This window comes from Octopus bimaculoides, chromosome 29 (genome assembly GCF_046866305.1).
Source record: "Octopus bimaculoides isolate indiv1 chromosome 29, ASM4686630v1, whole genome shotgun sequence".
NCBI lineage: Eukaryota > Metazoa > Mollusca > Cephalopoda > Octopoda > Octopodidae > Octopus > Octopus bimaculoides.
This window is the reverse complement of record NC_142956.1, coordinates 7733094-7758835: the sequence shown is the minus strand read 5'-3', so window position 1 is coordinate 7758835 and position 25742 is coordinate 7733094. Positions and strand designations below refer to the sequence as shown.

Sequence of the window (25742 nt, the reverse complement as noted above, 5' to 3'; positions counted from 1 at the left end):
TGTATGCATGGACAACCAAGACTTAGCTGGACATATCTTCTCAAGTCCAGCAAACCACCAAACCCTCGGTCCCTTGTCATCCCCTCCCCAATACCTGAAGCTCCTTTCTCACCACTTTATTGCACACCTTCCTTCGTCGACCCCTTCCACACATTCCTGCCACAATTAGAGATCAGCACATCTTGATGCAGTTATCTTCATCCATGTGCATTACATAACCATACCAGTGCAGTCTTCTCTCTTGCGCACAACATCTGATGCCTCATAAACCCAGTTTTTCTCTCAAATCCACTTAATTATGGAAGCCTTATTGATCTGTTTGGATATGTCTGTGTGGCGTTGATTTAGTTGTTATGTCTGAAAACATTACCAAGTTCTTCTGTGTTGGCACTGAACATTTAGAACGGCTGCTCTTCATCGAAATTGCAACAACAAAATATTTGGAACAGATTCTCTCAATGACATACTGAAATAGTGTCAAAGATTTGTAAACTAGACATATCAAACCCCTTTAAAATCAAAAGAATTTTTTTAAATATATAAGAAAAACAGGAAAACAACTTCTTTTTGATGAAGAATATTGTTTATTTACATTGAGATGAATCACACAACTCTATAATGTATGATGTAATATATATTTTAGAATATGTTCTGCCACTGTAGCTTGTACAATGTAATATATATTTCAAGCATTGGATTATGAATATAATTTAGTAATAAATTCAATTAGGGTTAAATATACAAAATATATTCAAGTAAAGGAAATAAACATTTGAAAGATTTGTTGAATCCGAGACATACAAGGTGAGACAACATAAGAATTTTAAATGGAGATTTTGTGTTACTTTTATAAGATTGCTAACATGTAAGAGTAACAAGTTGAATCAGATAATGTCATCATTGTGTGTGTAGGAGGAGATGCTATTCCAGTGGAAAACATACACTGTCTCTAGTTTACTAATATTTTATTAACAATTAACTAAACAGAAATCACTATGCTAACTAACTTTGTTCAAGAACCTTAGATATAACCTGCCATTTGATGTGTGGCTATTCCAGAAACATCATATCAAAAAGATGGGATATAGTAATAAAGCCCCTAATGTCAATGCTATATGGGGCCACATTTCTCAGCACCGATTCACAATATTTTAAAGCTAAAGTAATAAAAAAGTGTGCCCTAAAGACGTTATGTAAGTTTAATTTCCAGTTCCGTCCAAGAGGGTCCTGTGATCTCCGACAACAAACTGAAATAATTATCTCTCATAATAAAAGAATCCATCAAAACGGTTATCTAAACATCCGTAAATCATGATGAAATAATCCGAAACATGTATGGCCTTGATGTGGCAGACTTCAATTTCTTGAGAGCTGAGAAAGATTTCGCATTTGCTGTCTACAGATATTTGATGGATATTGTTATTAAAATCTGATATGTAAATATTTTCGCCATGGATGGTCAAGGATTTGTTGAAAATGTTTGGAAATGGTTCATCACTTTGAATCATTAGTTGTTGACTCCTAACCAAATTGTCTCTATACCAACATAAATCGTAATGATCTTCCTTGTATTTAAGAACGACGATGTCTTCATTCGATGTCACACCCAATGCTACAACCTTCCCCTCCTTCCCTAAATTCACTCGACCCATATACTCATACATTTCACCATAAATGTGAAGTATGTCTGCATATGACACAAACGGAGTATTACTACATTCATTTCGAGCGTCTTCGAACACACATACCAGATTATTGTCATTCTTTTTGTACATTAAATTGTATGGTTTTTCAGTTGTGATCTTTTTTAAAAGACACAGATCTGTATTGAAGAACATCAGTTGTTTATCATCACGAATGAGGACTACAAAGGATTCATCGGTCCATTGACATATATCTTGAGCTTCTTTTTCAAATGTTTGACTGTAAAGCAGATGACCGTCTCCCCTGGTGACCATGAGAGTACATTTATGGAGGAGCACGACAATACTATTGTCTTGTAGCATAATTAGCTTAAAAGCATTAAGAAAAGAAAACATCAAATTTGAATCTAGTAAACCAGATAGGGAAAATGAAAGCGGAAACATTGCTGTTCTGTGTGGCAGTCTTCTCACTGATATTTCATCAATTACTGACATACTCTCCGCTATGTAATTACCACGTCTCACTTCTAATCTACCTTTAGCAACTATTTCGTTTGATGTACATCTTCTTTCTCCTCCATCGTCACTGTTTTTAAGTTTATTAAATAATTCATTACTGAACATTTCCTTGTTCTTCTGAGATGTAATAGAAGGGAAATGAAGCCCAGAATCAAGATTTGATAATGACATAGATTCCAGAACCTTCAGATGGTCCCCATCAATTTTTATAGTATCACATTCAATCATGTTGATATGTACACACCAGTAAATATTTCCCATTTTTCTCCATATTCGACCATAAGGTACTCGACTTTCCCAAACTTTATATTTCTCCAAGTCTTGTGGCTTCAATTGAAATATTTCTCGTCTGTTAGGGACTGTGATCAATATATTTGTTTCTCCAGTAAAACATACACCACCAACCAAACTTCCAAAATCTCTGTAACATAGCAACTTCCCGTCTTCATCAAATAGTTTAACATTTCCACTATTGGCTTTTTCGCACACAACTGTCTTTCCTTCATCAGAGATATCGATATCTTTTACTTGAACAGGACAATTGTTTATTTGTAACCGTGAAACGGGGAATTTTTCCCGATTAATCTTGTACAAACCTTCAATATACAAGTACGAGTCATAGCTTGCAACAAATCTCGGACCTTTACAGTTAATACTGTTGAAATCCAACGCACGTTTATAATGCCTTTCATTTAAGAATATTCTCTTGTATTCACCGTTCTGCAACAATGAGACAATACGATACTTTTTCGTGTTTTCATAGATGTTCTTCCGTCCAGTAATGTACAAATAAGTATCATCGGTTGCCATAGAGGTGTGTCGGGAATAAATGCTGTGCTTAAATAAATATAAATATTGCCCGTTAGGGTTCAGAATAGTGATGAACCTGTCGGTATTGACGATGATGTTGTCATTAGCAATAACTGAGATATGGGTGATATTGTATCTGTAGCGCTTCCAAAATAAGTCTATTTCTCTCATAATACGGACAGCTGACTGTATTTCATCGATATATATATAAAACAGGCAGTTTTCAATTTCGGGTATGAAGGCACCACCATCAACATTACTACTACTACTACTACTACTACTACTACTACTACTACTACTACTACTACTACTACTACTACTACTACACACCAATAGATTGTCGGATCGACAAGCGATACAATTGTATCTATTTTCTGTGTGGTAAGTTGCCAAGAACAATGGAAATTCCACTTTTAATGTTAACAGTTGATAGTTATTGGTCGTTATAACCAATGTGTTTGATCGCCAGCAACACATATGTCTTGGGACAACATTATTTAACTTGATAGAGTCAACAAGTTGACCATCAAAAGTTAATATCTTAATGTTTTGATTTGTGCTGTCATATAGAGCAACCAGGTTATTTTCTGTAATAACCAAACAACCAATCTCCATTGGATGTTTATCTCCAAAACTTTGAGGGACAACAACTTCATGAGCTTTATCAGAAACTGTGAGATCTTGTAGATACAATCTGGAAGACAACATTTCACTGAGACTGATGTTTCTAGAAAATACATCTACCAGATCGATGAACATGTTAATTTGACTGCTTGTAACGTGATCTCTCACTAGCAAGTCATGTTCATTTACAGCAAACATGCGGCTGTTGTCGATCAAATGAACACACATGTTATCAATACATCCACCATAGAGATTGGAGGGTGTTTTCACTTGGGACAGCAAAACACTGGGGACTATCTTACTGCTGATGATGCTTCTCCTCCTTCGCCACCTGCTGCTCCTGATGGTCTTGTAGAGGAATACTGTTTTCTTACCAACAATTAATAGCTTTAGTGTTTCGTTTTCTAATGATAATGATTTCATTATAAAAGGAATATTAATTCTACGAATTCTTTCAACTTGATTACAATTTCTAATGGCTGAAATATCTAAATAAGATGGTTTATCGCAATAACAAATAATGCGACCTTCACCCAGCTTACACACACGTACATAAGGCTGGTTTAATGATACACTTCTGACTGTCTTTGATAAGTTTCCGATGATCCTTAGTTGCTTCTCTCGAGGTAATGTGACACCTATCTGATTAGAATTCCATCGACATATATCTGTAGCTGTAGATGGCAGAGATAATCTGGACACAATGTCTCCTTCATTGGAAATGTATAACAAACAGTCATTATATATGTTGGACACCACCAACTGTCCATTCGCCAGTTGACATATTTCGGCAATGAGAAGATTGTCATTCTCTTTTTCTTCGAGACGTATATTTAAATTTCTATTATAAGGATTTTTAAAGGTTACATGAGAGTCTGACCAGTCATGGTACTTGTAAAGAAGAATCCGACTGCGTAGATCGTCTAGGACATAAGCTGTTCCTTGGAAAACAGCAGAGTGATAGCAAAAGTTTGAAGGAAGTTTCAGCTGCCATTTCCTTTGTCCAGTTGTATTGTAACATGTCATCAAAGACTCTCTCCTGAAGATAACAAAGAAATATAATGTGTCTGTGAAGACATGATGAGGGTAGCCATTGAACTCAATGTGTTTCTTGGAAAGCTCTTCACCAAAGCTTGAATAAAATAACAAGTTATGTTTCCGTTTGTCAACAACTACAAAATTAATTGGAGTAGCAGCAATGGTGACATTATCATGTTCCAATGAAATTCTGTTTACAATGTCAACATGATCCTTTTTAATCAATAAAATATGTACCTCCACTTTACCTTCACTGGTGGTCAGAGCCAAACACCTATTTGATATCATGTGACACATTTGAGTGTAATTGTTTCCGACGTCTATTAAATCACCTTTAATTAATTGTGGACAGGTAATATACTGAAGTTTCCTGTCCTCACTAAAAAGGACAAGAAATCTGTTTGAATCCATTCTACAAAAGACAGAAGGCTGGAGTTTAAATGTTAAACATTTTCCACCAAACTGTTGCCCTTCGTCAGTAACTAATATAGCTTTTAGATCCCGATATATAATTACTATTGAAGAGGCTGACATAGGTAGAATCGTTGTAATGTTGGAGGGATCATCAATATGGATTTGGTTTATTAAGCTCGGGATATGGTCTTGGTGATGGTAAGACAGCTTAGGCCAAAAATCTTCATTTGTCCTAATAATATGCACAAGACCAAAACGGTCAATCAAGTAAATATTATCTGTGCCCACACAAATATATCGAGCTTTTATCCCAATTTCTCTTTGTGACACAGAACCGTTCGGTGAAATCCTGTAAATTACATTTCCATGCACAGCGTAAGAATAATTTCGATATACATTGAGGTCTATTGGAATATCGATGGAATGGGTCTTCAACTGAAACAAGTGTCTGCCATCTATTGTGTAACAGCTAATTCTATTTATATTTGCCAAGGCTACTAAGATATGATACTGTGGACCAACTGCTATTTTTCCAACTATTTCTTTCATACTAAATTTTTCTTCAACTTTATTTGTATCCCAGTCTATGAGATATATTGTCTTACTAAACATTTCAGTACCTACAAATGTAGAATGTTTGAAATAAGAAATTGTAAAGAAACTATAATCCAGAGATTTTATGTGGAAACTTGTTGGATTAATGAAAACTATTTTCTTACGGAATGGAATTGTGGCTAAAACAGTGTCTTCACCAATTGTTGTCATGTCTGTGACATTAGAAGAACAATGAAAATCAAAATCACCGCCTGTTGTGGCACAACTTATCCTCAAATCTGTTGAATAGGTTACGATTCCATTGCGGATTTCAACGATTCTTAAAACTGTGTTCATGCTCTTGGAATCATTATCAGAGTCTTTGGGCTGCAATATTTTGGACACAGCTGAGCAACGGGGACGGAATTTAGATGAATGCGACTTCATAATACTTTTACCATCAAGACGTGGTATCTGCATGTAGTGATCGTCAATTGAACTTGGTTCATCTGAATAACAATAACAACAGAAATAAAATTATATTAAATTTCCAAAAGACATGAATGGGTTATATTAATTTGTAACAACAACTTCCTACATAATTCAAGTCACAAAAAATCAAATCTTCCCAATTTAACTAAAACATTGCACAACATTCCTAAAACACCATTTTGAAGACACTTTCCATCTCATTTCTTGTAGATAAACAGGGAAATAGCGACATCAGTGGGGTTACAGGCTGAAAACACTGATATACACCAGTGGAGTTTAGAACTGAAGAGCGATATCTGTGATGTTCTGGCAATGTATACCTTGACTACTTTAATTGTGGTCTACAGATGTACAACCACATGCTGTACAATGAGGAGATATCATATTGTAACCTGACTGCTACTACACTCTACCCCAGAAAACAAAAGTTAACTGTGTGATGTTTAAAAAGATGGAAGAATTGAATATTTGACGGGTTAGATCTGTGTGTTTTTCACTGAGGCTGTGACCAGCTGTGTATTGTTATATATATATATATATATATATATATATATATATATATATATACATAAAAGACCTGAGTAGCAATTACACAACCAGTGGTAAGATTTCTGATCTCTCTCTCTCTCTCTCCCTGACCACATGATAAACATTAGAAATTAGATAAGCCCCAGCACCAACTCTATCAATGAATGAGGTAAATAAAAATCGAGTAAACAAAACAGAAATTGCCTTTTTCCGATTTAGAGAAAACAATTAATTGTTGATAATTAATAGTCAATAACTTGCTGTACTCCATTTTCTTAATTGCTGAGATAATTCTAAATGCTCTGACTTTAAATACCAATTAGTGTTATACAAATATACAGATATATAGGAAACTATCGACAGCAATATAAAACCTTGTAATTACCCATGTGATCTTTTAGCAATTACTAGTGTTTACAGCCACCCAGAAACCTGTAATTATCCCTTATCTCAGATGAGAGTTTGTCAGTGGAACTCCTACTTTAACATGTATGACTTTGATGTTTTTGTAAGTAATGCTGTCTTTAATTAGCAGCCATTGCTACCATCATCACTACATTGTCATCATTTAACGTCCATTTTCCATTCTGGCAGGGTTTGTACGTTTTGTCAGGGCCTGGCTAGGGAGAAGAATGCACCAGGCTTCACTGTCTGATTTGGCAGGATTTTACAGATGGATACTCTTCCTAACACCAACAAACTTACAGTGTGATCTGGATCCACAAGCATTGGTGGGGGTCACCAAAGAACTTGATTGAAACATGTGTCTTGTAGAAGAGATACATGGTTACCCAGTGAGAGGGGGAGGGCAAGAGAAAGAGTGAGAGTGAGTAACCAAGAAATGTTAATAAATCATTAAGCACTCTGTGACCTCACAAACTATTCAGACTCAGTCTCCATCATTTACTGTTGTCATCCTCCACCTCTCCCTCCAATCACTTTTTTTTATCCTTTCAGTCTTTGCATTCTGATTCTCCTTCTGTAATCCCTTCTTCTCTCCTCCTAAACATGTCACTTTCAGTGAACCAACACATCATAGAGTAGTGAGGACTTTCTAATATCATGGAATGTGACGCAACCTAACTACTGCTGGTGCTATGATCAAATGCTTCCACTACACACTGGAGGTGGTCGTTGGATGAGAGTTGACACCGTAAGTTTGAGAGGGAGGTTGAATCTTGCCGAGGACATGGTAATCTCTTGTAGTTCTTGTGTCACAATGAAATGCATCCAGGACCTTTATAAAGTGGTTGGTGATAAGAAGAGCATACCACCATAAAAAGGCTGGAATGTTTAAGTGAGATGTAATCCTTAAGCAATCAATATGGATAGTTCACTGTTAATAAGAAATGGCTTGGACAGTGACCACCCATCCAGTACATGGGAGCATAGAGAGCAGATGATAAAGGATGAGGATGATTGTACTGAAACTTGCAGAGAGCATTCTTCTTGAAAGCAAGCGAGAAAGAGAGATAGATAGATAGATAGAGAGAGAGAGAGAGAGAGAGAGAGAGAGAGAGAGAGTTTGTCTGAGCAGCAAAGCAAAGTCTTCTACTTGAATAAAGGCAATATTCAATGGATGTAATGGTTGAAGAGTGGATGAAAGGACAGTGAAACAACCAGGGTGTTCACAATTGGAACAATTTTCACCATCACATCTGGTTAAACAAAAGAGCCAACAACAATAATCAATCAGTAATCTTACTAAAAATGCAAAACAAACACTTTGTCATTAAATCACCTGATTACCTTTTAACAACAAAATCCTTTTGGTTCCCTATTCCAAAGGACAATATTCTTTTCTACACAAGGCCTGAAATTTTGGGGGAGGGGGCCAGTCAACCCTAGTACACAACTGGTACTCAATTTACTGACCCCAAAAGGACGAAAGGCAAAATCAACCTTGGTGGAATTTGAACTTAGAATGTAAAGACAGACGAAATACCGCTAAGCATTTCACCTGGCATTCTGATGTTTCTGCCACTTTGCCACCTTCCCAAAAGACAATATTAACTCTACAGTGAAATGTCTTATTTTTCATAAATAATTTGCATTTTATAATTGTGAGACATTCCTACCATCAATGGTCAACTGTTGACCATTAGGGTTTCCGACAGAACATCTTTATACTTTCTACAGTGGTACAATAAGTTTGAGAGGAACGTTTAATCTCTTGGAGGAGATGACAATCTTTCTAGAACCTGTGCCACAATGATATTTATACAGGGCCATTTAGAAAGTGGTTGGTGTTGGGAAGGGCATACCACCATAGAAAAGCTAAAACGTTTAAGTGTTCCTCAACCAATCATGGTGGACAGTAACTCTAAATAAGAACTGACTTGGACAGTGACCATCCACCCAATCCATGGGGGCATGGAAATCAGATAAACTATGAAGAGAATATCATTTGTTGTATTGTATCGTGCAGCCACTATCTATCTTAAACAAAGAGAGAAAGATAGCTACCATGTTTAGGTCCACAACCAAATAGACTAACCCTCTCTTTAGTAAGATATCCTACATAATCTAACAACGTTCCAATTATCTTATTTAATTATCATTTGATAACACCTTTTGTCCATTAATTTAAACTTTCCTTTCAAATATTTGTGTCAAATCTCTGACAAGTCATTCTTCTCTCATCTCTAGACTTCACGAACCAGCATCCATCTCCTCTTTTACTTAATTCCAAAACATACACCTGCTCTCTTTGTTAAACGTTGCTGCTGATAATCGTTAATTCTAACTCCCCCACATCACTGTTCAGCAGAATGTTATCTGATTCAGGAAATATTTGAAGACCTTTCAATGTCATTCATCCTCCTTAATAAAGCAGCTTTCTTTCCAGATGAGCAATGATTAATCCCAAACAGACAATGATAACAGGTGTCCTAAAACACTGTACCATTGCACAAAACCTCAATCACTACATATAAATGTACATCTACATATTATTGTAAAAGTAAAATATCTGAAATGGTACAAAAAACTGGTTCTCAGGAATTTAGCATATTGCTATCAAACGTCATCAATGCATCCAACTAAAGTGTCCAACCCTTTCTGTGATGTCCCCTCTATCAATGTGGAGGCTCTCAATAGGGTGAAAACTTATTTAGCAGCAAGTGTGAGGACATAGCTGATAGAATAAAATCTGGCTTGGATCCATTACAGGTACAACAAAGTCTGAATGTGTTAAGAGAAACATTGGGTACAAGAGGCATCAGATGTGCAAGAGAGAAGATTATGCTGGTAAGAACATGAGATGTATGTGAATGAGAGGACAGAGGTGCTAAATGTAGAGAGAACCTCAGAAAGACGGGGTTGAAATGGGTAGAAATGATCTCCAGATATTGAAACTAACAAACAGTTATACATATTCTGACTAAAGAATATGCAACCTGCTTGATATGTAAGAAGGGTGGTGGTAGAAACTCCATACGATGTACCCAGTGCAGGTTTTGTACACATAAGAGGTGTGTGCTATCGCAGGAAGGTTAACAGAGAAAATGATCTTTGTGTGAGGCAAATATGTGGGTAAAATGAGCAATAAAAATGCACAGACAATAGACTCCCTCAAATGTTTGGGGAGATCATTAGAAGTAGTAGATAGCTTCTGTTACTTAGCATACCCAAGTTTACATTGGTAGAGGAAGTTCTGAAAGTGTAGTTGCTACAATGAGAACTGGCTTGGCAAAGTTCAGATAACTTCTGCCTTTGTTTGCAACTAAGGGCCTCTCCCTCAGAGTGAAAGGCAGATTGTATGATGGCTGTGTACGTACAACTATGATACATGGCAGTGAAACATGGGCTTTTGCTACAGAGAACTTGTAAAGATTTGAAAGAAATGAAGCTAACATGGTCTGCTGAATGGGTAATTTCAGTGCACATGCACGACACTGCAAATGGTTTAAGAGGAAAACTGGGTATAAGAAGCATCGAATGTTGTGTGCAAGAGAGAAGACTGTGCTGGCTGGGTCATGTGATGCGTATGAATGAGGACAGCTGCATAAAGAAGTGCCAGGCTTTAATTGTGAAGGGGACCTGTGGAAAGGATAGACCCTGTAAGACACAGGATGGTGAGAAAGGATCTTCAGATGCTGTGCCTTAGTGAGGAAATGACATGGAATCGGGAGATGTGGCAATTTGCTGTATTCGAAATAAAACATCAAGCAAAGTAAAATCTCTGTGTTCAAACATACAGTCTTGTCTTTTGCAGGTACCAGTGCCACATAAAATTCACCCATTTCTGTGCTGCCTAAACACACCTGTACAGGTAAAAAGCACCCAGCACACTTTGTAAAGTGGTTGGTGTTAGGAAGGGCATCCAGCAGTAGAAACCATGCCACAACAGACAATTGAAATCTGGCCAGCTCCATGTTGAACCGTCCAACCCATACCAGCATGGAATACGGATGTTAAATAGAGATGACAATGACGAAATGATGTATATATTGTAACTTGAGACAATCTGGGTACACAACCCAATGAGAGATGGGTTAGATCAAGCGACTCCAGCTGAAAACTTTAAGATGATAAAATCTTAAAGAGGACAACTTTGCAGAATATGTTGTAATTTCTACATTTTACCAACATTCCAAAACAACTGAATTAACAGTGAGACTGGCTAAGAGTCAGACCCTTAAACTCTCAGTTGAGATTTTGTCATTGAAATTCTTACATTACAAAGCTGACTCTGATGTTGTAGGAAGTACTGTTGTCCTTAATTATCAGTTTCCCAAGATACTTATAAATCATTAACCTCATATAAAAGCTGACAAATGTAAAAAGTTGATATTTACTGCTGGGACCATGGAGATGCATTGATATTTCGTTTATGATTCAGTAAAATGCATTAGTCTTATGTTGCAGACAGTACTCTTTTGATGTGTGACAAGTTTCCAACTTGAATAAAGACAATATTCAGTGGGTGTAGTCATGGATATACTACCAAAGAGAAAAGACACCTGGGACATCTTTTATCATATGTCTGTCAGATTATGACAGATTTGGGTTGACACAACATTATTCCATACCATAAAGTCATGTGACAAACAGACAAATCATCAGATAATACTCTTACCAACTCTGCTTTTGCTCTCTATACATGTTTTACACTCGGGGCATCTTTGAAGTTGAATTTTGCCACAATCTTCGCATACCACAGTATGTCCACAGGGTTGTAACTCCACGTTGGCTTCATTCTCTTCACAAAGCATACATCTGTGGACAAATATAAAAACACATATCACCTATAACATTCATTTCTAACAAATATTATATGTTTGTTTTATGTTTACGATATAGGATATTATGAGACACCAGAGTGAGGTGCATGGCTTAGAGGTTAGGCTGTTGGATTCTTAAAGTAAAACTGTGGTTTCGGTTCCTGGACAAGGCAATGTGTAAAGTTCTTTAGCAAAACACTTCAATCTAGGTTTGCCTTGCATACAAACCTACCCCTAGTTATAGCTGAGTCCATGTTCATTGATCTACAAACATTTTCTGACACCTTGTCAACTTCAAATGTGTTCCTCCAAAACAATTTTCTTTGCCTCAGTTGATTGGATCAAAACCCAAACTCATTAGATTCACCTACTGAGCTATGTGCATACTGTTTAGCCTCTTATAAGGACAGGTGTGATAAATTGAGCTCTTTGTCATTTACCACCTGATACACACCTGAAATTACATATTGTGGGTCCTTTAAATCATGACTCAATACCAGATGAAAAAGGGATGCAAACTGGTCTGAGGATATCGAACTAACAATGGGTAACACTGGAAAAGACCCAGGAAACTAAACAAGAACGATACATCCTCTTCCATGAACCATGACAGATATAAATCGAGATACAAATTATTGTTTAAAAAACCAACAGTTTATGCAATAAAATTCACTATTTTTGATTCTTAAGTTAAAAGTACTGATTCCAATCTCATTTGTTAAACCTGGACACATTCTTTACTGTGCAATGGTGTTTTTAGCATGGCTGGCTACATTTTGTTTCACAAAGACCTCTTTCATTACCATGGAGGTGGTGCGATGGTCTATGCTTGCTCAAGCTTCTCAGAAATTGCTTGTGAAGATTTAAACCAGTCACATAAAAGCACAACATTTACCATCCTTGAAACGTTTTAGAGCTGAATCTATGAAAACAGTCACCTATGTTTTCATACTCGTGATTTCAATTACCCAATATTGATTAGGAAATCTTTCACTGGCCACAAAATGCAACTGATTTCCTTCATTCAATGTTATATTCAAACTAATCCCAAGTAGTCATCTCTGCTATTTACCACTGCTCCTGAAATTATCAGCCTCAATACTGAGGAACACTTAGGTGACTCTGGTCATACTCCAATCCTGCAAAGATGTGTCTAATGGATAGAAAGAAAAGCCACCATAACCTCCAGACTGCTTCGTTTTCCTGGAACAATGCTGACTGGAACTCCTATTGTACTGAGGTATAGTTCCCTGACTGGCTTCAACTTTATAATTCTGGAGATGTCAAGACTAACCTTCAGCACATCCATCCTTAATTCATGAATAAGTGTCGGTACCATACACATGTTTTAGAAGCCTTAATATGTGAGAGACTGCCAGGAAATATTGATGAGATGCTGGACGTGATAAAAGAACAGAGGATAAAAGAAGAAGGTGCAACATGGTACCCTGCCATATTAAAGGGGTGACAATTGTACCATTTCCACTGCTACTGCGATCAAATTCCATAAAACCTGTGGAATTTACTTCTGCAAGATTGCAATGCTAATTGAAGCATATGTGCAATTATGCATCCTCTTGTCTTGGTGGTGTTATTCCTCTGCTTCTCAACGAGTGCATCCTTTTTCTACTGCACCAGCTTTTTGTCCTCTTCTAGTTCAGCTTAGCCCAGTTTAAGGGAAAGTTGCCAGTATTATTCCCCGTTCAAAAGGGGGTTCCCAGACATCACCTGTTGATTACCTTCCAGTCAGTCTCACAGAATTAATGGATCTACAGGAAGACATTCTGAAACATCTGGAACCCTCATAAGCTTATTCAACTCCAACCATTTGGATTTATCCCTAACTATAGCTGCATTGAATTTCTTCACATATGGTGGTTCATGGATGGATATTATCTATATCAACTTCACCAAAGTCTTTAATTCCATGCCACACCCATCAATTACACCACAACTGTCTGGAATGGGTGTGAGGACTAAATTTTATAACTGCTTAAAATACTTACATTCTCAGTTGAAAAGGCAAAGTTACAATACTAAGCTAACATTCTGCACCCAATACAGAAAATCTACAAGGAACTGCTCTTGGTTTTCTGTTGCTCCTTGTATGTATCAGCTAAATACATGCCAACAATCTGCTATAGATCTTTCCTTCAATCTGACTGGAATACAATGCAGTAATGGACTGCTGATTGGAAACTCAAGCTGGCTATAGACAGGTGCACCACTATATACTTCGGAATGAAAATTCCAAAATTTACCAAGTCTCTCTACAACACCAAACCTCAAACGTCTGCAGGTGAACGTGACCTTAACATTAATGTCAACAATGATCTGTAATACGTGAACAATTTTTCTAAAAATCATCAGAAATGCCAAAGGTATCTTAGCATTGTTCAGTAAAACCTCTCTGCCTGTCAATTTGTCAAGTTATCAGTTTAAAGTTATACATGGCTGTCATACATCTACACTTACAGTTTACATTTCCAATCTGGAATCCCCATCTTGTCCAGAATATCTATTCAGAGAAGAACAAGAACGCAAATGCTATCAGTTAGTTACCATATCTTGAATAGATTGCTTCTCTTTGTCTTGAAGCATGTTATTATATGCTATATACCTTTCCTTCAATCTGATCAACAACCAGGCAAATACTCTCTGTTAGTCGCCATATATTGAATGTATTATTTCGCTGGGTATCAGCACACTAAAGTTTTGATGTCTAGCAGCTAATCTGGTATAATCCCAAAAGTTTATCCACCATCTTGCCAACAACAACCTTGGCAACATTTTTGAATTCAAAATCTCTGCCACCATCAGACATTCTTATAAAATTAAAATAAAAAACAGTGCAGCAGCCATGATTTTTCAAAATACTTTATCTCATTCAGAATTATTTAAGCACACAACAAACTACCTGAGTCAGCTGTTAGCTGTCAGGATACTGCATCGTTTCAAAATATTCTTTTCTTACCGAAATTCACCAACATTACTCCTGTGGTGAGAATATATAGTGAGTACAAGGTGTTGATGTGGTTGCGTGTATGTTATTTACAAGAGTTCATACGGAGATGAAGAATAAATTCAAGACCTATATATTTACTACATAAAAATATATTTTATTTACTGGTCGATGATGATACATAGAATTAATGTGCAGCATCTAGTTAAATGAAGTAATCTATGCAAGGAAGTGCAGAGATAGGAAATATAGAAATAATAGCTAAGCGGTGGTTTTCAGTCATGTGGCATAGAGAAACAGATGGACATAGCAATGACATGAATGGCTTTAAGTCAAATTGACTAAGAAGCAAAGAGCAGGGTTAGCAAGCTGCTTTTATTAATGGAATGCTAGACATTCTAGAAACTTCCAAGAGAAACGCCAAGCTACTTGAATAATTAAGAATTGCATCTTATGACACAGATGCCGTGAGAAACTTAGTGAAGGGAGATTACTCTATATTTTTTCTTGAAAGGGAGATCATTCAACTATTTAGCTACATAGACCACTATACTCCTGATGTGCCTTTTTATGCCTCTTTTACTGCCCCTCTTTTATTCTATGTATCGTGCATGTACTCCTAGCTTTCATAGCTGTCTTTCTTTACTTGACTAAACACTGCTTTCCATCCCCTCTTTTACCCTTTTCCAGTAAGTTGTAGTACACCTGAACTCTGTATACATTATGTTATTACAATACTTGCATAAAAGATTATTTGCTAATAAAGGAGTCCACCCAATGCTTGTCTATCGGATAAAACAGAGCTATATTTATACAGTTCAGAAATCAACATCTAAAGACAATATCTGAATTTCAACAGACAAAGAAAGTTATGCATATTCTCATAGAGAATAATGTGTCTTGTTCATCAGCAGCTAACAAATGTATAGCAAAGTAACAGCTAAAACTAATAAAATACAGGAGTCTAATGTGACTAAGAGGCCTAAAAGACTAAGAATGGTATATGTGTTACCAGAATGATTTATGCTTCCTGGCAATTTTGTTCTGTGAAGTTGTGTGTCAGTGTTCTACCGAAACTGGCCTTGCCTGTGCTGGTGTCACTCAGCCCACTCTGCTAGGCACGCCAACACAGACAGACGTTTGGTGTAGACTTCTGGCAGGCTCCCTTCAAACCAGCCAACTCGTGCCAGGATGGAAACGGACGTTAAGCAATGATGATGATGATGATATATACACACACTGTTAGGGTGTGTAGTTTATTACAAAACCTTTCATAATAATGAATTGATTGGAACAGAGAAGAGAGAGAACATGTTGGTAGACAGATAAATTCCAGTTGTTTTTATGTAACAATTTCAAAATGTGTTCATTCATTTTATTGTTTAGTTCTACATTTTCCTATTGGTCACAAATCTTTAGAATAGGGAACTAAGAAAGGTAGATGGGTGGTAGACAGTGAGGTACAACTGCCAACCAAAATAGTGCTCTTCATGGGATCACTTAACAACTGCATTTTGTTTATTGTTCTTCATACTACTGTTGTGTGGCCTTTGATCAAGACACTGTAGCAGTATAATGTATTGGTAGAATTAAAATTAAACAAACATAAACATGATTATATACAAAATAGAAAATATACTGTCACTGCCAATGAATATTTACTGTGGTGGGAATAATACTTTTAATTTTCCTTCCAAATCTGCATTCCCAACGAGGTCCAATGGAGCTATATTCTTATTGTTTCTCCAGTAAAAGTTTGCTCCCTGGTGGGCTAGATAGCTAGCAACTCCTACACCAGAAAGTCTCTCTTCGATCGTCAACTCAAGCTTAGCACAGTACTACAAATGACAAAGTATAAAATGATGATTACAATATTACACCAATATACTTTGTAGAAACCCAAATTACACAACAGTTCAACTACATTTACAAAGAGTTTGCGTCTCCAGCGCTTCAACTGATTACACAATATTCATTTCCTACATCATCTCTAATTGAATCCATTTCCCATTTTCACTTGTTTTTAGTCTGTTTTCAACATTATGACATGTTTTAAATATATGATATATGGTCATTATATTAAACAGAACAAACATTATTGATTAACATCAAGTTCATTGGTAATTAATGTGTAAATAATCATTTGCCAATCACAAATATGACAAGATATTCAATAAAAAACAATTCAAAAGCAAATCATAGCATCAAGTCAAATATATGGAATATAATGGAAGAAACATCCCAAATAATTTAACACAACAAACTAACAACAACCTGTCTATATAACTAGCTTGGTGAATCCATAACTGGCCATCACACAAGAAATACGGAGGAGTATTGTATATATAAATATAACACAACAACATGACAACAAACAAGTTATATGAGAACTAAGAACACTTAGAACAGACACAACAAAACCAACCACACCACACAGACATATCCAAAAATAACAACAATGTTTCCATAATTAATAAAGAAACATCTTTGGATAATGAAGGTGAAGTAAAGGAAGTAAGAATTGATATCACAGTTGAGGCAGCACACCAACACATTATAGTTAATAAACTGCTGAAACTGTTAGTCTGAAAGACAATTCCAGTTGGGTGGGTAGCTGACTGCAAGAGTGGCTTCTTCTCACCAAAGTAGACATTACTTACAATTTACATATGATCATCAAATGTCTGAAATATAGTCACACATCAGTGGTGACCTTTATTTATATGGCAATCAAAGAATCAGTTGAACTCTGCAACAGTAAACAATATATACCATCAGATCTACCGATGGATAGATGTTGATGCATTTGTTTATATATATATATATATATATATATATATATATATATATATATATATACAGAAAGAGAGAGAGAGGCAGATAAATATATGGTTGAACATACACAACCTACATATAGGAAAACACACTAAGGCCTTTCTTCATTGTATCCATTCTCTAGTGTTCTAACATTCAACATTGTGATGACATGTCTACAGAAAATCAGTGGATATACGTCATGTGCAAGAAGTTTGATAGAGAGCTGTTCCAGGAAGAATTCTTCATGGAATGGTCTGAATGCATTTATCATGGCACCAGCATTATAAAGGTTATCGTCTATCACGTCACACAGACTTCTCCTCCTCCCCGTTTCATTGTTATTTGGGAATATCTCCTCTTTGTCATTGGTCACCTTTCCTTCACACTGGATGGCTGTGTTATATAGCCAACAAGATGGGTTACCTTCTTTACAGTGGAGAGAGCGTACCTTTGAGGGTGAAAGGCGATGAAATAGAGTTAGTTACATAATATAACTACGGTTATCTGGAGAGACTGGATTACTTAGTACTAATGGAAGAGAGGTGGATGGGAGTGAGTAGACATGGCAAGCAATGTCTGCCTGTTTCTCTATTTTTCTCTCTTTATCTAACACACATACAAGCTCACACTTGTAGCACTCATCCTCCTCCTCATCATTTAATGTCCATTTTCCATGCTGGCGTGGGTTCAATCATTCAGCAAGAGCTGGCCAACTGCAGAGCTGCTCAGGCACCAACTGCCAGCTTTGATATGGTTTCTACGGTTGGATGCCTTTCCTAATGCCAACCACACACACACACATTCACAAACAATTTTAAAAACTTACCTCATCTAAAATGTGAATGTGTTCCATCTCAGAATGAAACATCTCCTCCCTTACAGCAAGGTGCAAACAATTATTGCCATCATTGTCGACAGCATGTATGTTTGCTCCATGTGTAATCAATTTATGGATTATTCCGAAGTGGGCCTTGGAGACGGCTTCCAGTAATGGTGTCCTTTTCTTATGGTTCTCAATATCCAGTTTCACTGAATCCTTTGTGGAAGTAAAATTAGAAATTGAAAATGTACATGAAAATTAGGGTGGATATCAATGTGTCATTGCTGTCTTGTACTGGGTACTCGACCAACCTGATCATGTACATTTGATGTTTGTTAGTGTAGTCAACCTTTTGTATGGTCCCTCCAAAACTTGCTACGGATATGTGTTAGGGACATGAGAAATCTATTAAGATGTCATAAATAGACTGTTTCAGCCTAATCTATATTTATATCAAATTATAGTACGTTTCAGGGGAGTAGAACAAGAGTGAACATATAATTAGCAGATCAAAACTAGTAAAGAAGAATTATATACTTAATGTAAGCCTTTGATGTTGCTATGTTAATAAGGGGTTCATAAAACAGGGGAGTTGGTTAGTGTCCACATCCTTACATCACTGTACATATACATGCATACATATATTAACTTTATGGATGTAAAATATATATATATATATATATATATATATATACACATATTCATATAACAATCAAAACTGCTATTGTAGATATATATATATATATATATATATATATATATATATATATATATACCCATATGATACATTTTACATTGACTCTCTCATAGTTCTTAATGGCAATCACGTTTCCAAGGACCACAATAGACTGTCACCTGTTTGCCATGAATATTATTATGACAACAGTGTACATATACATATGTCTGCTACAAAGGGGGGGACATAAGAAAAGATACTTCGATCCCTGTCTCTCTCTTCATGTGTGTGTGTGTGTGTGTGCATGAGTGCATGCATGTGCGTATGTATGAGATTCAAACAAAAGTCTTGTCCTATTGTCTAGATGAAATTTTAGACGACATTCATTGAATTATTGCCTTTTGTTATCCCTCATGGAATGAAACAACGAGTAGTTTATATTTTTGTTCGAGTTAAAAAACTATTGTCCACAATCTTCTTTGATATTCACCCTCCAATATTCGTCCCAACTAAGGAATATGCTTTACTCTACGAGTTTCATAAAGGTGTCAATGGAAGTGTAACAGCAAAGTCAATTCAAAGCACTTCAGGAGATGATGTAGTGAGTGAAAGAAGTAGCAGAAGGTGGTTTTTCCATATCTCAAGTGGGAAATTCAGCTTAGATGACGAGCCAAAGAAGGGCCGTCCAAAGCTCTCGATTCCCATGGGCTGGATGCTGTTATTACATCAAACCCTGTCACTAGTGTTAAAGAACTCGCCAAGAAATTTAAGGTAAGCCACATGACTATCCTACATGAACTGAAAAGAATTGGAACGGTTTCATTAGCTGGAAAATGGGTCCCACATAAACTGTCTCCAGAGAATCAGCAACAATAAATTACACATGTTGTGAATCACAGCTTACACAACAACAACAACAACAACAGATACCATTTTTGGGTGAGCTGATGAGCATTGGATCCTTTATGCCGTCAGCAATGGATCCTTCATGGAAGCAGACCTCCTCAGCAACAAAGAGGACAACTTTGGCCAAAGAACATGTTGAGTGTAACTTGGGATATTCAAGGCATTATCCATTGCAAACTGTTATACAATAATCAAACAAACAATGCCAATCTCTATTGCAATCCACTTTGTTGATTGAAAGCGGTTTTGGACAAAATTCTCCTGTCCTTAGTCAATAGAAATGGGGTCGTTCTGCATCACAATAAAACACACCCACAACTGTACAATTGAGTAAAGATCTCTTAGAAGTGCTCCAATGGGAGAAATTGCTTCATCCTCCATATTCTCCTGACCTTGCACCTTCTGATTATCACATGTTTAGGGGATTACAGAATCATTTAAATGGGATTAGGCTGACATTGAGGGAAGGGGCTGCAAGTGAATCGGTATTGAACTTTACATCAAAACCTAAAGAATCTTACTAGTGCAGCATCTATAAGCTTGTTGACAGATGGAATGAGGTCCTACCAAGATTTTAAAATTGGGCATGTCTTTATGTGTGTGTGTGTGGTGAGTATGAAGTTCTTAGAATATGAATAGGATGAAGAAGGTTCAGGGAGCTACTACCTCTTTTGGCCACAAAAAGACTCTCTCTCAGAGTTAAAGGAAGATTGTATGAGGCTTGTGTAAAAAATGGCCAAACACCATCATAGTGAGACATGAGCTTTGAATGCTGAAGACATGTGAGGACTAGAAAGGAATGAAGCTAGTATGTTCCATGGATATGCAACGTCAGTTTGCATGCACCACAAAGAACAAATGTGTTGAGAGAACATGTGAGCACAAGAGGAATCAGATACAACATGCTAGAGAGAAGACTATGGTGGTTTAGACATGTAATGCATATGAATGAAGATAGCTGTATAAGGAAGTGCTGACTTCTTAAAGTGGATGGCACCTGGGGAAGAGGAAGACCCCAAGAAAACAACGGATGAAGTAGTTAGGATCAATCTCAGGATGTTCGGCTTCAAAGAGGGGAGTTGACAATGGATCAAGATGCCTGGCGACACAAGGTTCTTGAGACAACCTATCCACTTCAGCAAACCTGAGTTCTGGAAGTGCTGTGTGTTCCACTCTCATGTAACAATACCAACGTTTGACACAGCTTAACCCAAACTGCAGTTCCTCTTCTCTTCTTCATATTCCTTCTTTTACCTGCAGCACTATGCTTATCTCTTCCTTCTCACTCCAGCAGCCCAATCCTGCCTTCACTACCCTGCCCACTGCATCATTGTTATCCTATCGTCTCCCCTCCCCTATATACCCAGGTTTCACCAATCACTGCATTCCTCACAAACTCTGCATTCATATCAACTCCCTACTCATGCACCCTTGGCAATACTCCATGATACCATTTGTATTCTGATCTCCACAACTTCAGGGTATTCCCTGGCACACACCTCTCTCTCTCGCTTTCTCTTTTGCACTCTCATATTCCTTCTCTCTCTCACTGGCATTGAGTTCTCTGTTGAAGCAGTTTGCAGTCTTTGTACACCATCTCATAAGAACTTATCGCTCCCTTGTTCTAAAGTGCAATGGCCTTTCTGTCTGGGACAAACTTCTAGCATATGGCTTGCATTACGGACATGGATTCTTTGAATTTCATCTCAGTGTCAAGTGTAGAGAGACATTGGGGTCAATCCTGTTTGATGATTTCTTTCTCAACTGATTTCCAGTCTGCTTTTTGGATAGATTTAAGGTGCTTTTCATAGACTGCATGTCTGTGGGTTCCTTTGGTCCATACATGATCAGCTCTATTATGTTGCGATCCGAGACTAGTGTCAGGTGGTTGGAATATTATTTCCTCCAAGTGTAACTTGTTCAAGTTGAGTAGGGATCCCACTTTTTCTAACATCACATCCTTTCTGAGAGGAAAAGGGCTTCAGGACTTTGGCCAGGTTGAAGTCTTCCACAAGAAGTGCACAAATGTGTTCTAGTTTGGTTAAAACTTCTTCTATTCTTGTAAGGTAGTCTTCGAATTAAGCCCCTGTAATTTGCAGTATTTGGTGGGTGATAAGTTTCTTTAACACTGGATGTGTGTATGTGTGTGTGAGTACACACCCACCCACACACACAAGTAGTTTAACTTAGTGTGCTTTAACTTCGTTACTATGGCAACAGCCCAGAAACTTATTGATCAGACTATACACACACACACACACACACATATATATATATATAGGCACATGTGGTAACAAGCTTACTTCCCAAACACATGGTTCCGGGTTCAGTCTTACTTGGGCAGCTGTTTTTTAAGTTTTGTGAATGGATTTGTTAGATGGAAACTGAAAAAAGCTCCTGATGTATACGCATGTGACTGTGTGTTTTTGTGTCTGTCCCCTAACACCATGTGATAACTGGTGTTGGTGTGTTTACATCCTCATAACTTAGTGCTTTGGCAAAGAGACAGACAGAATAAGTTCCAGGCTTAAAAAGAGTTTTGGGGGTCAATTCATTTGACAAAAGGTTCTTCAAGGCGATGCCCCAGCACGACCTCAGTCAAATGTCTGTTACATGTAATTTATACACACACACACACATATATATATATATTCAGTTGAATTAGGTACTTAAGTTGAGGCACCAAGTCAGTCTGGTGCCTCAACTTAAGGCATTCTCACAGCTCGAAGTAAAGTGAATAAAACTTAAAGAAGTAACAAGTATGTCCAGGTATTAATGCCTTACGGCCATTTCAGGCAGCTCCATTCAATCGATCAAGCATTACATCAATTCTAAATACATTGCCAATCCTCAGAGCATCACATGAAATAGGTTTCCAACGTACAGGATACGCCATTATAATTTTTTAGCAAATTTTGCATCAAAACTAAAGAATAAAGAAATTATGTGCTTGCTGTTATTGTTGTAGCAGACTGAACTGAAGGAGAAAATACTCCTATTATAACTTGGAATGGCAGAAAAGAGTAACAAAGGGGCCAAGAACTGATAATATAGATACATTTATCTATCTCCTTACCACAATCAAAGATCCACTTAGAATTAAAGCCACTGGAAATTGACAGTTAAGTTCCTGTTGTTATTGATAAATTAATTATGCCATATATTCTTCCTTACACCAATTTTACTGGCACTATAAAATCGCTATGATGACATAAAGAAACTCAGATGCCAGTAAGACAATGGTATCTGATCAGATTGCGGAATGGTAGGGGTGACATAAACTATTTCATTATTATTAGTCAAAAGGGGTCTAAAAAGGAAAACAAAGGAGGTCACAATGAAGTCTAAGGGGGCAATAAGGGTACAGTGGGGGAAAATTGTATATCCAAATTTAGCAAAATATATATATTACTATATTTTGTACATTAAATGATAAAATAATAAAATCTAGAAAGAGATTTAAGGACCAAGTAAGAAAAAAAGGATATATAAAGCAATTTAAGCCCTAAAACGTGGAATACTATTATATAAAATAGAAACCAATAATGTTTCCTCCTAACAAACCGTTAAGGTGGTCATGATAAAACCATTCAACAATGAAGCCGTAGTTAAATTCAGATTTCATCCGAGAAAGATGTACACATCTTCTATTGACTGAAAAGAAGTGTAGAGGTGTCAGGATGAGGGTCAGGCTGAAGGTCAAGGAAGTGTATAAGGGCAAGAAGTCCTTCGTTGTGTGAGATCACTGTATACAACCTTTTAATGTCAAGAATGAGCAGAATTTGAAAGGGGCCAGAAAGGAAGGAGAAAGAAACGGAGAGCATGATTGGTGTCGTGGATGGGTGAGGGGCGGACACGGTTGAGGTATCTGAAGATCATTTCCGTGGGGCAGTTGCAGGCAGAGACGATGGGGTGGCCAGGATTCATTGGCCTTGTGAATTTAAGGAAGGAAGTAAATAGTGGGGGAGGGGAGTAGGGACAATGAGGCTGGAGGTAGTGGAAGGGAGACGGGAGGAGGTAATGAGGTCATGAACAGTGGAGGACACAGGCTGTTGATAGTTAAGTGTGGAGGTTGAAGGGCAGACGACAATAGAAGGAGGTGTCTTGAGGTTGATGGAGAGCTTCAGCCTTGTAAAGGACTGTGCTCCACACTACTACAGCTCCACCCTTGCCAGCTGGTTTGATGATGATATCTGTGTGGCGTTGGAGGCATCGAAGGGTCAAGAGTTTGGCCGGGAAGATGTTAATATGTTGGGTATGTCTGCAAAAGTTGAACTGGTCCACAACGCAGTGGCAGATGCTTACATATTGATCAACTGCTTGGAACTGGCCAGGAGCTGGCATCCAGTGGAATGGTTGGCAGTCCAAGTCAGTGAAGCGTTCTTCTTCATTAGATGAAGGTGGAGTGTTGTGGAATAGTGCATGTGTCCTGACACGGCACACAAAGTGTTCGATATCAGCACTGGTCTGAAACTCTTTAGTGGACACAGTGAGAGAGAGAGGAAGCGCAGACCGTTACTAAGAGGAGAGCACTCCCCTTCAGAGAGAGGGGGATCAGGAGGAATAGCAACAACAGACACCTTCCACACACAAAAACTATTTTCCCAGTTAACTTTCCACTGATATTGTTGCACCTCGTATGTGTCTATAGCTTTTCAAGTTTCTACATATGCCTTTTCTACATATCAAGCAGCGCCATCTATCTGAGGGAATCTGTGATTTGTCTGCTTTCCTACTAAGAATTTAGTTATGGCTAGATTAACTCTAAGGCCTTTTGATATTTAGGCTGCGAGAATGAGGTCATCAGTATAGAGGAGCTACCAGGGGCAGCCCATCTTAAATTCCTCTATTATTGCCTGGAGGTCTATGATGAACAAGAGAGGGCTGAAGACTGATCCTTGACGAACCCCTACTTGTACCCTGAATTCATCGCTATACTTGTTGTCAAGCTTCACCTTACTGACAGCATATCTGTACATGGCTTGCATAGCTCTCACCAACCACTCGTCTGTCCCTAGTTTCTGCACTGAACAACAGATAAGGGATTGGGGGACCCTGTCAAAGGCTTTCTCCATGTCAACAAAAACCAAGTACAAAGGTTTATTTTTGGCTTCCTACTTCAGCAGCTGCCTTGCCAGAAATATAGCATCAGTGGTGCTTCTCCCAGGTACAAAACCAACCTACATCTCATCTAGACTAACTCACGTCCTAATTAGTTGGGTTATGACCCTCTTTGTAACTTTAATTACCTGATCTAACAGTTTGATACCTCTGTAATTATTTCAGCCCAACGCATCACGTTTACCTTTGTAGCAGTTGACTATGATGCTGCTACACCAGTCACTGGGTATGGTTCCCTCGTGTAAAACCTGATTTACTATATGGGTACCTAGACCATACCCAACACTGCCAGATTTTTTAAGCATCTCAGCAGTGATTCTTAATGGCCAGTTGCAAGTGAGCCATCATCCATGTGAACACATTTCTCTCCAACAGCATCACAATTTTCCCTGTCACCCTGTCTTACAAACCAAAACACATTAAGTCTCTGGTCCTCACATTGCAAGACATTGGCAAACTTCTTCCTTTCTGCTTCACTCATGGCTAAGTATACCTGCTTCATAGCTTCCTTTCTAACTGCCTGATATAACTCCTTCCTGTCCTTCCAAGCCCTTTTGTTTACTCTCATGTCCCTATCAATTACGCTTTTCCACCACCACATCACCCTAGGTCT

The 25742-nt window shown here is 37.5% G+C and overlaps 1 protein-coding gene across 1 annotated transcript in view; it reads right to left on the bottom strand.

Annotated features, from left to right (window-relative positions):
• Positions 1 to 561: 561 nt before the first annotated feature.
• LOC106882791 (uncharacterized) overlaps positions 562 to 25742 on the bottom strand; it is a 179574-nt gene continuing 154393 nt past the window's right edge. Inside the window, exons 9-12 of the mRNA XM_089345194.1 lie at positions 18433 to 18642; positions 16452 to 16627; positions 11683 to 11822; positions 562 to 6091 (exon numbers count right to left, since the gene is read on the bottom strand). Coding sequence (XP_089201320.1) covers positions 1257 to 6091; positions 11683 to 11822; positions 16452 to 16627; positions 18433 to 18642 — 5361 coding nt within the window. The 3' untranslated portion in view covers positions 562 to 1256. The remainder of the gene's footprint in view (positions 6092 to 11682; positions 11823 to 16451; positions 16628 to 18432; positions 18643 to 25742) is intronic.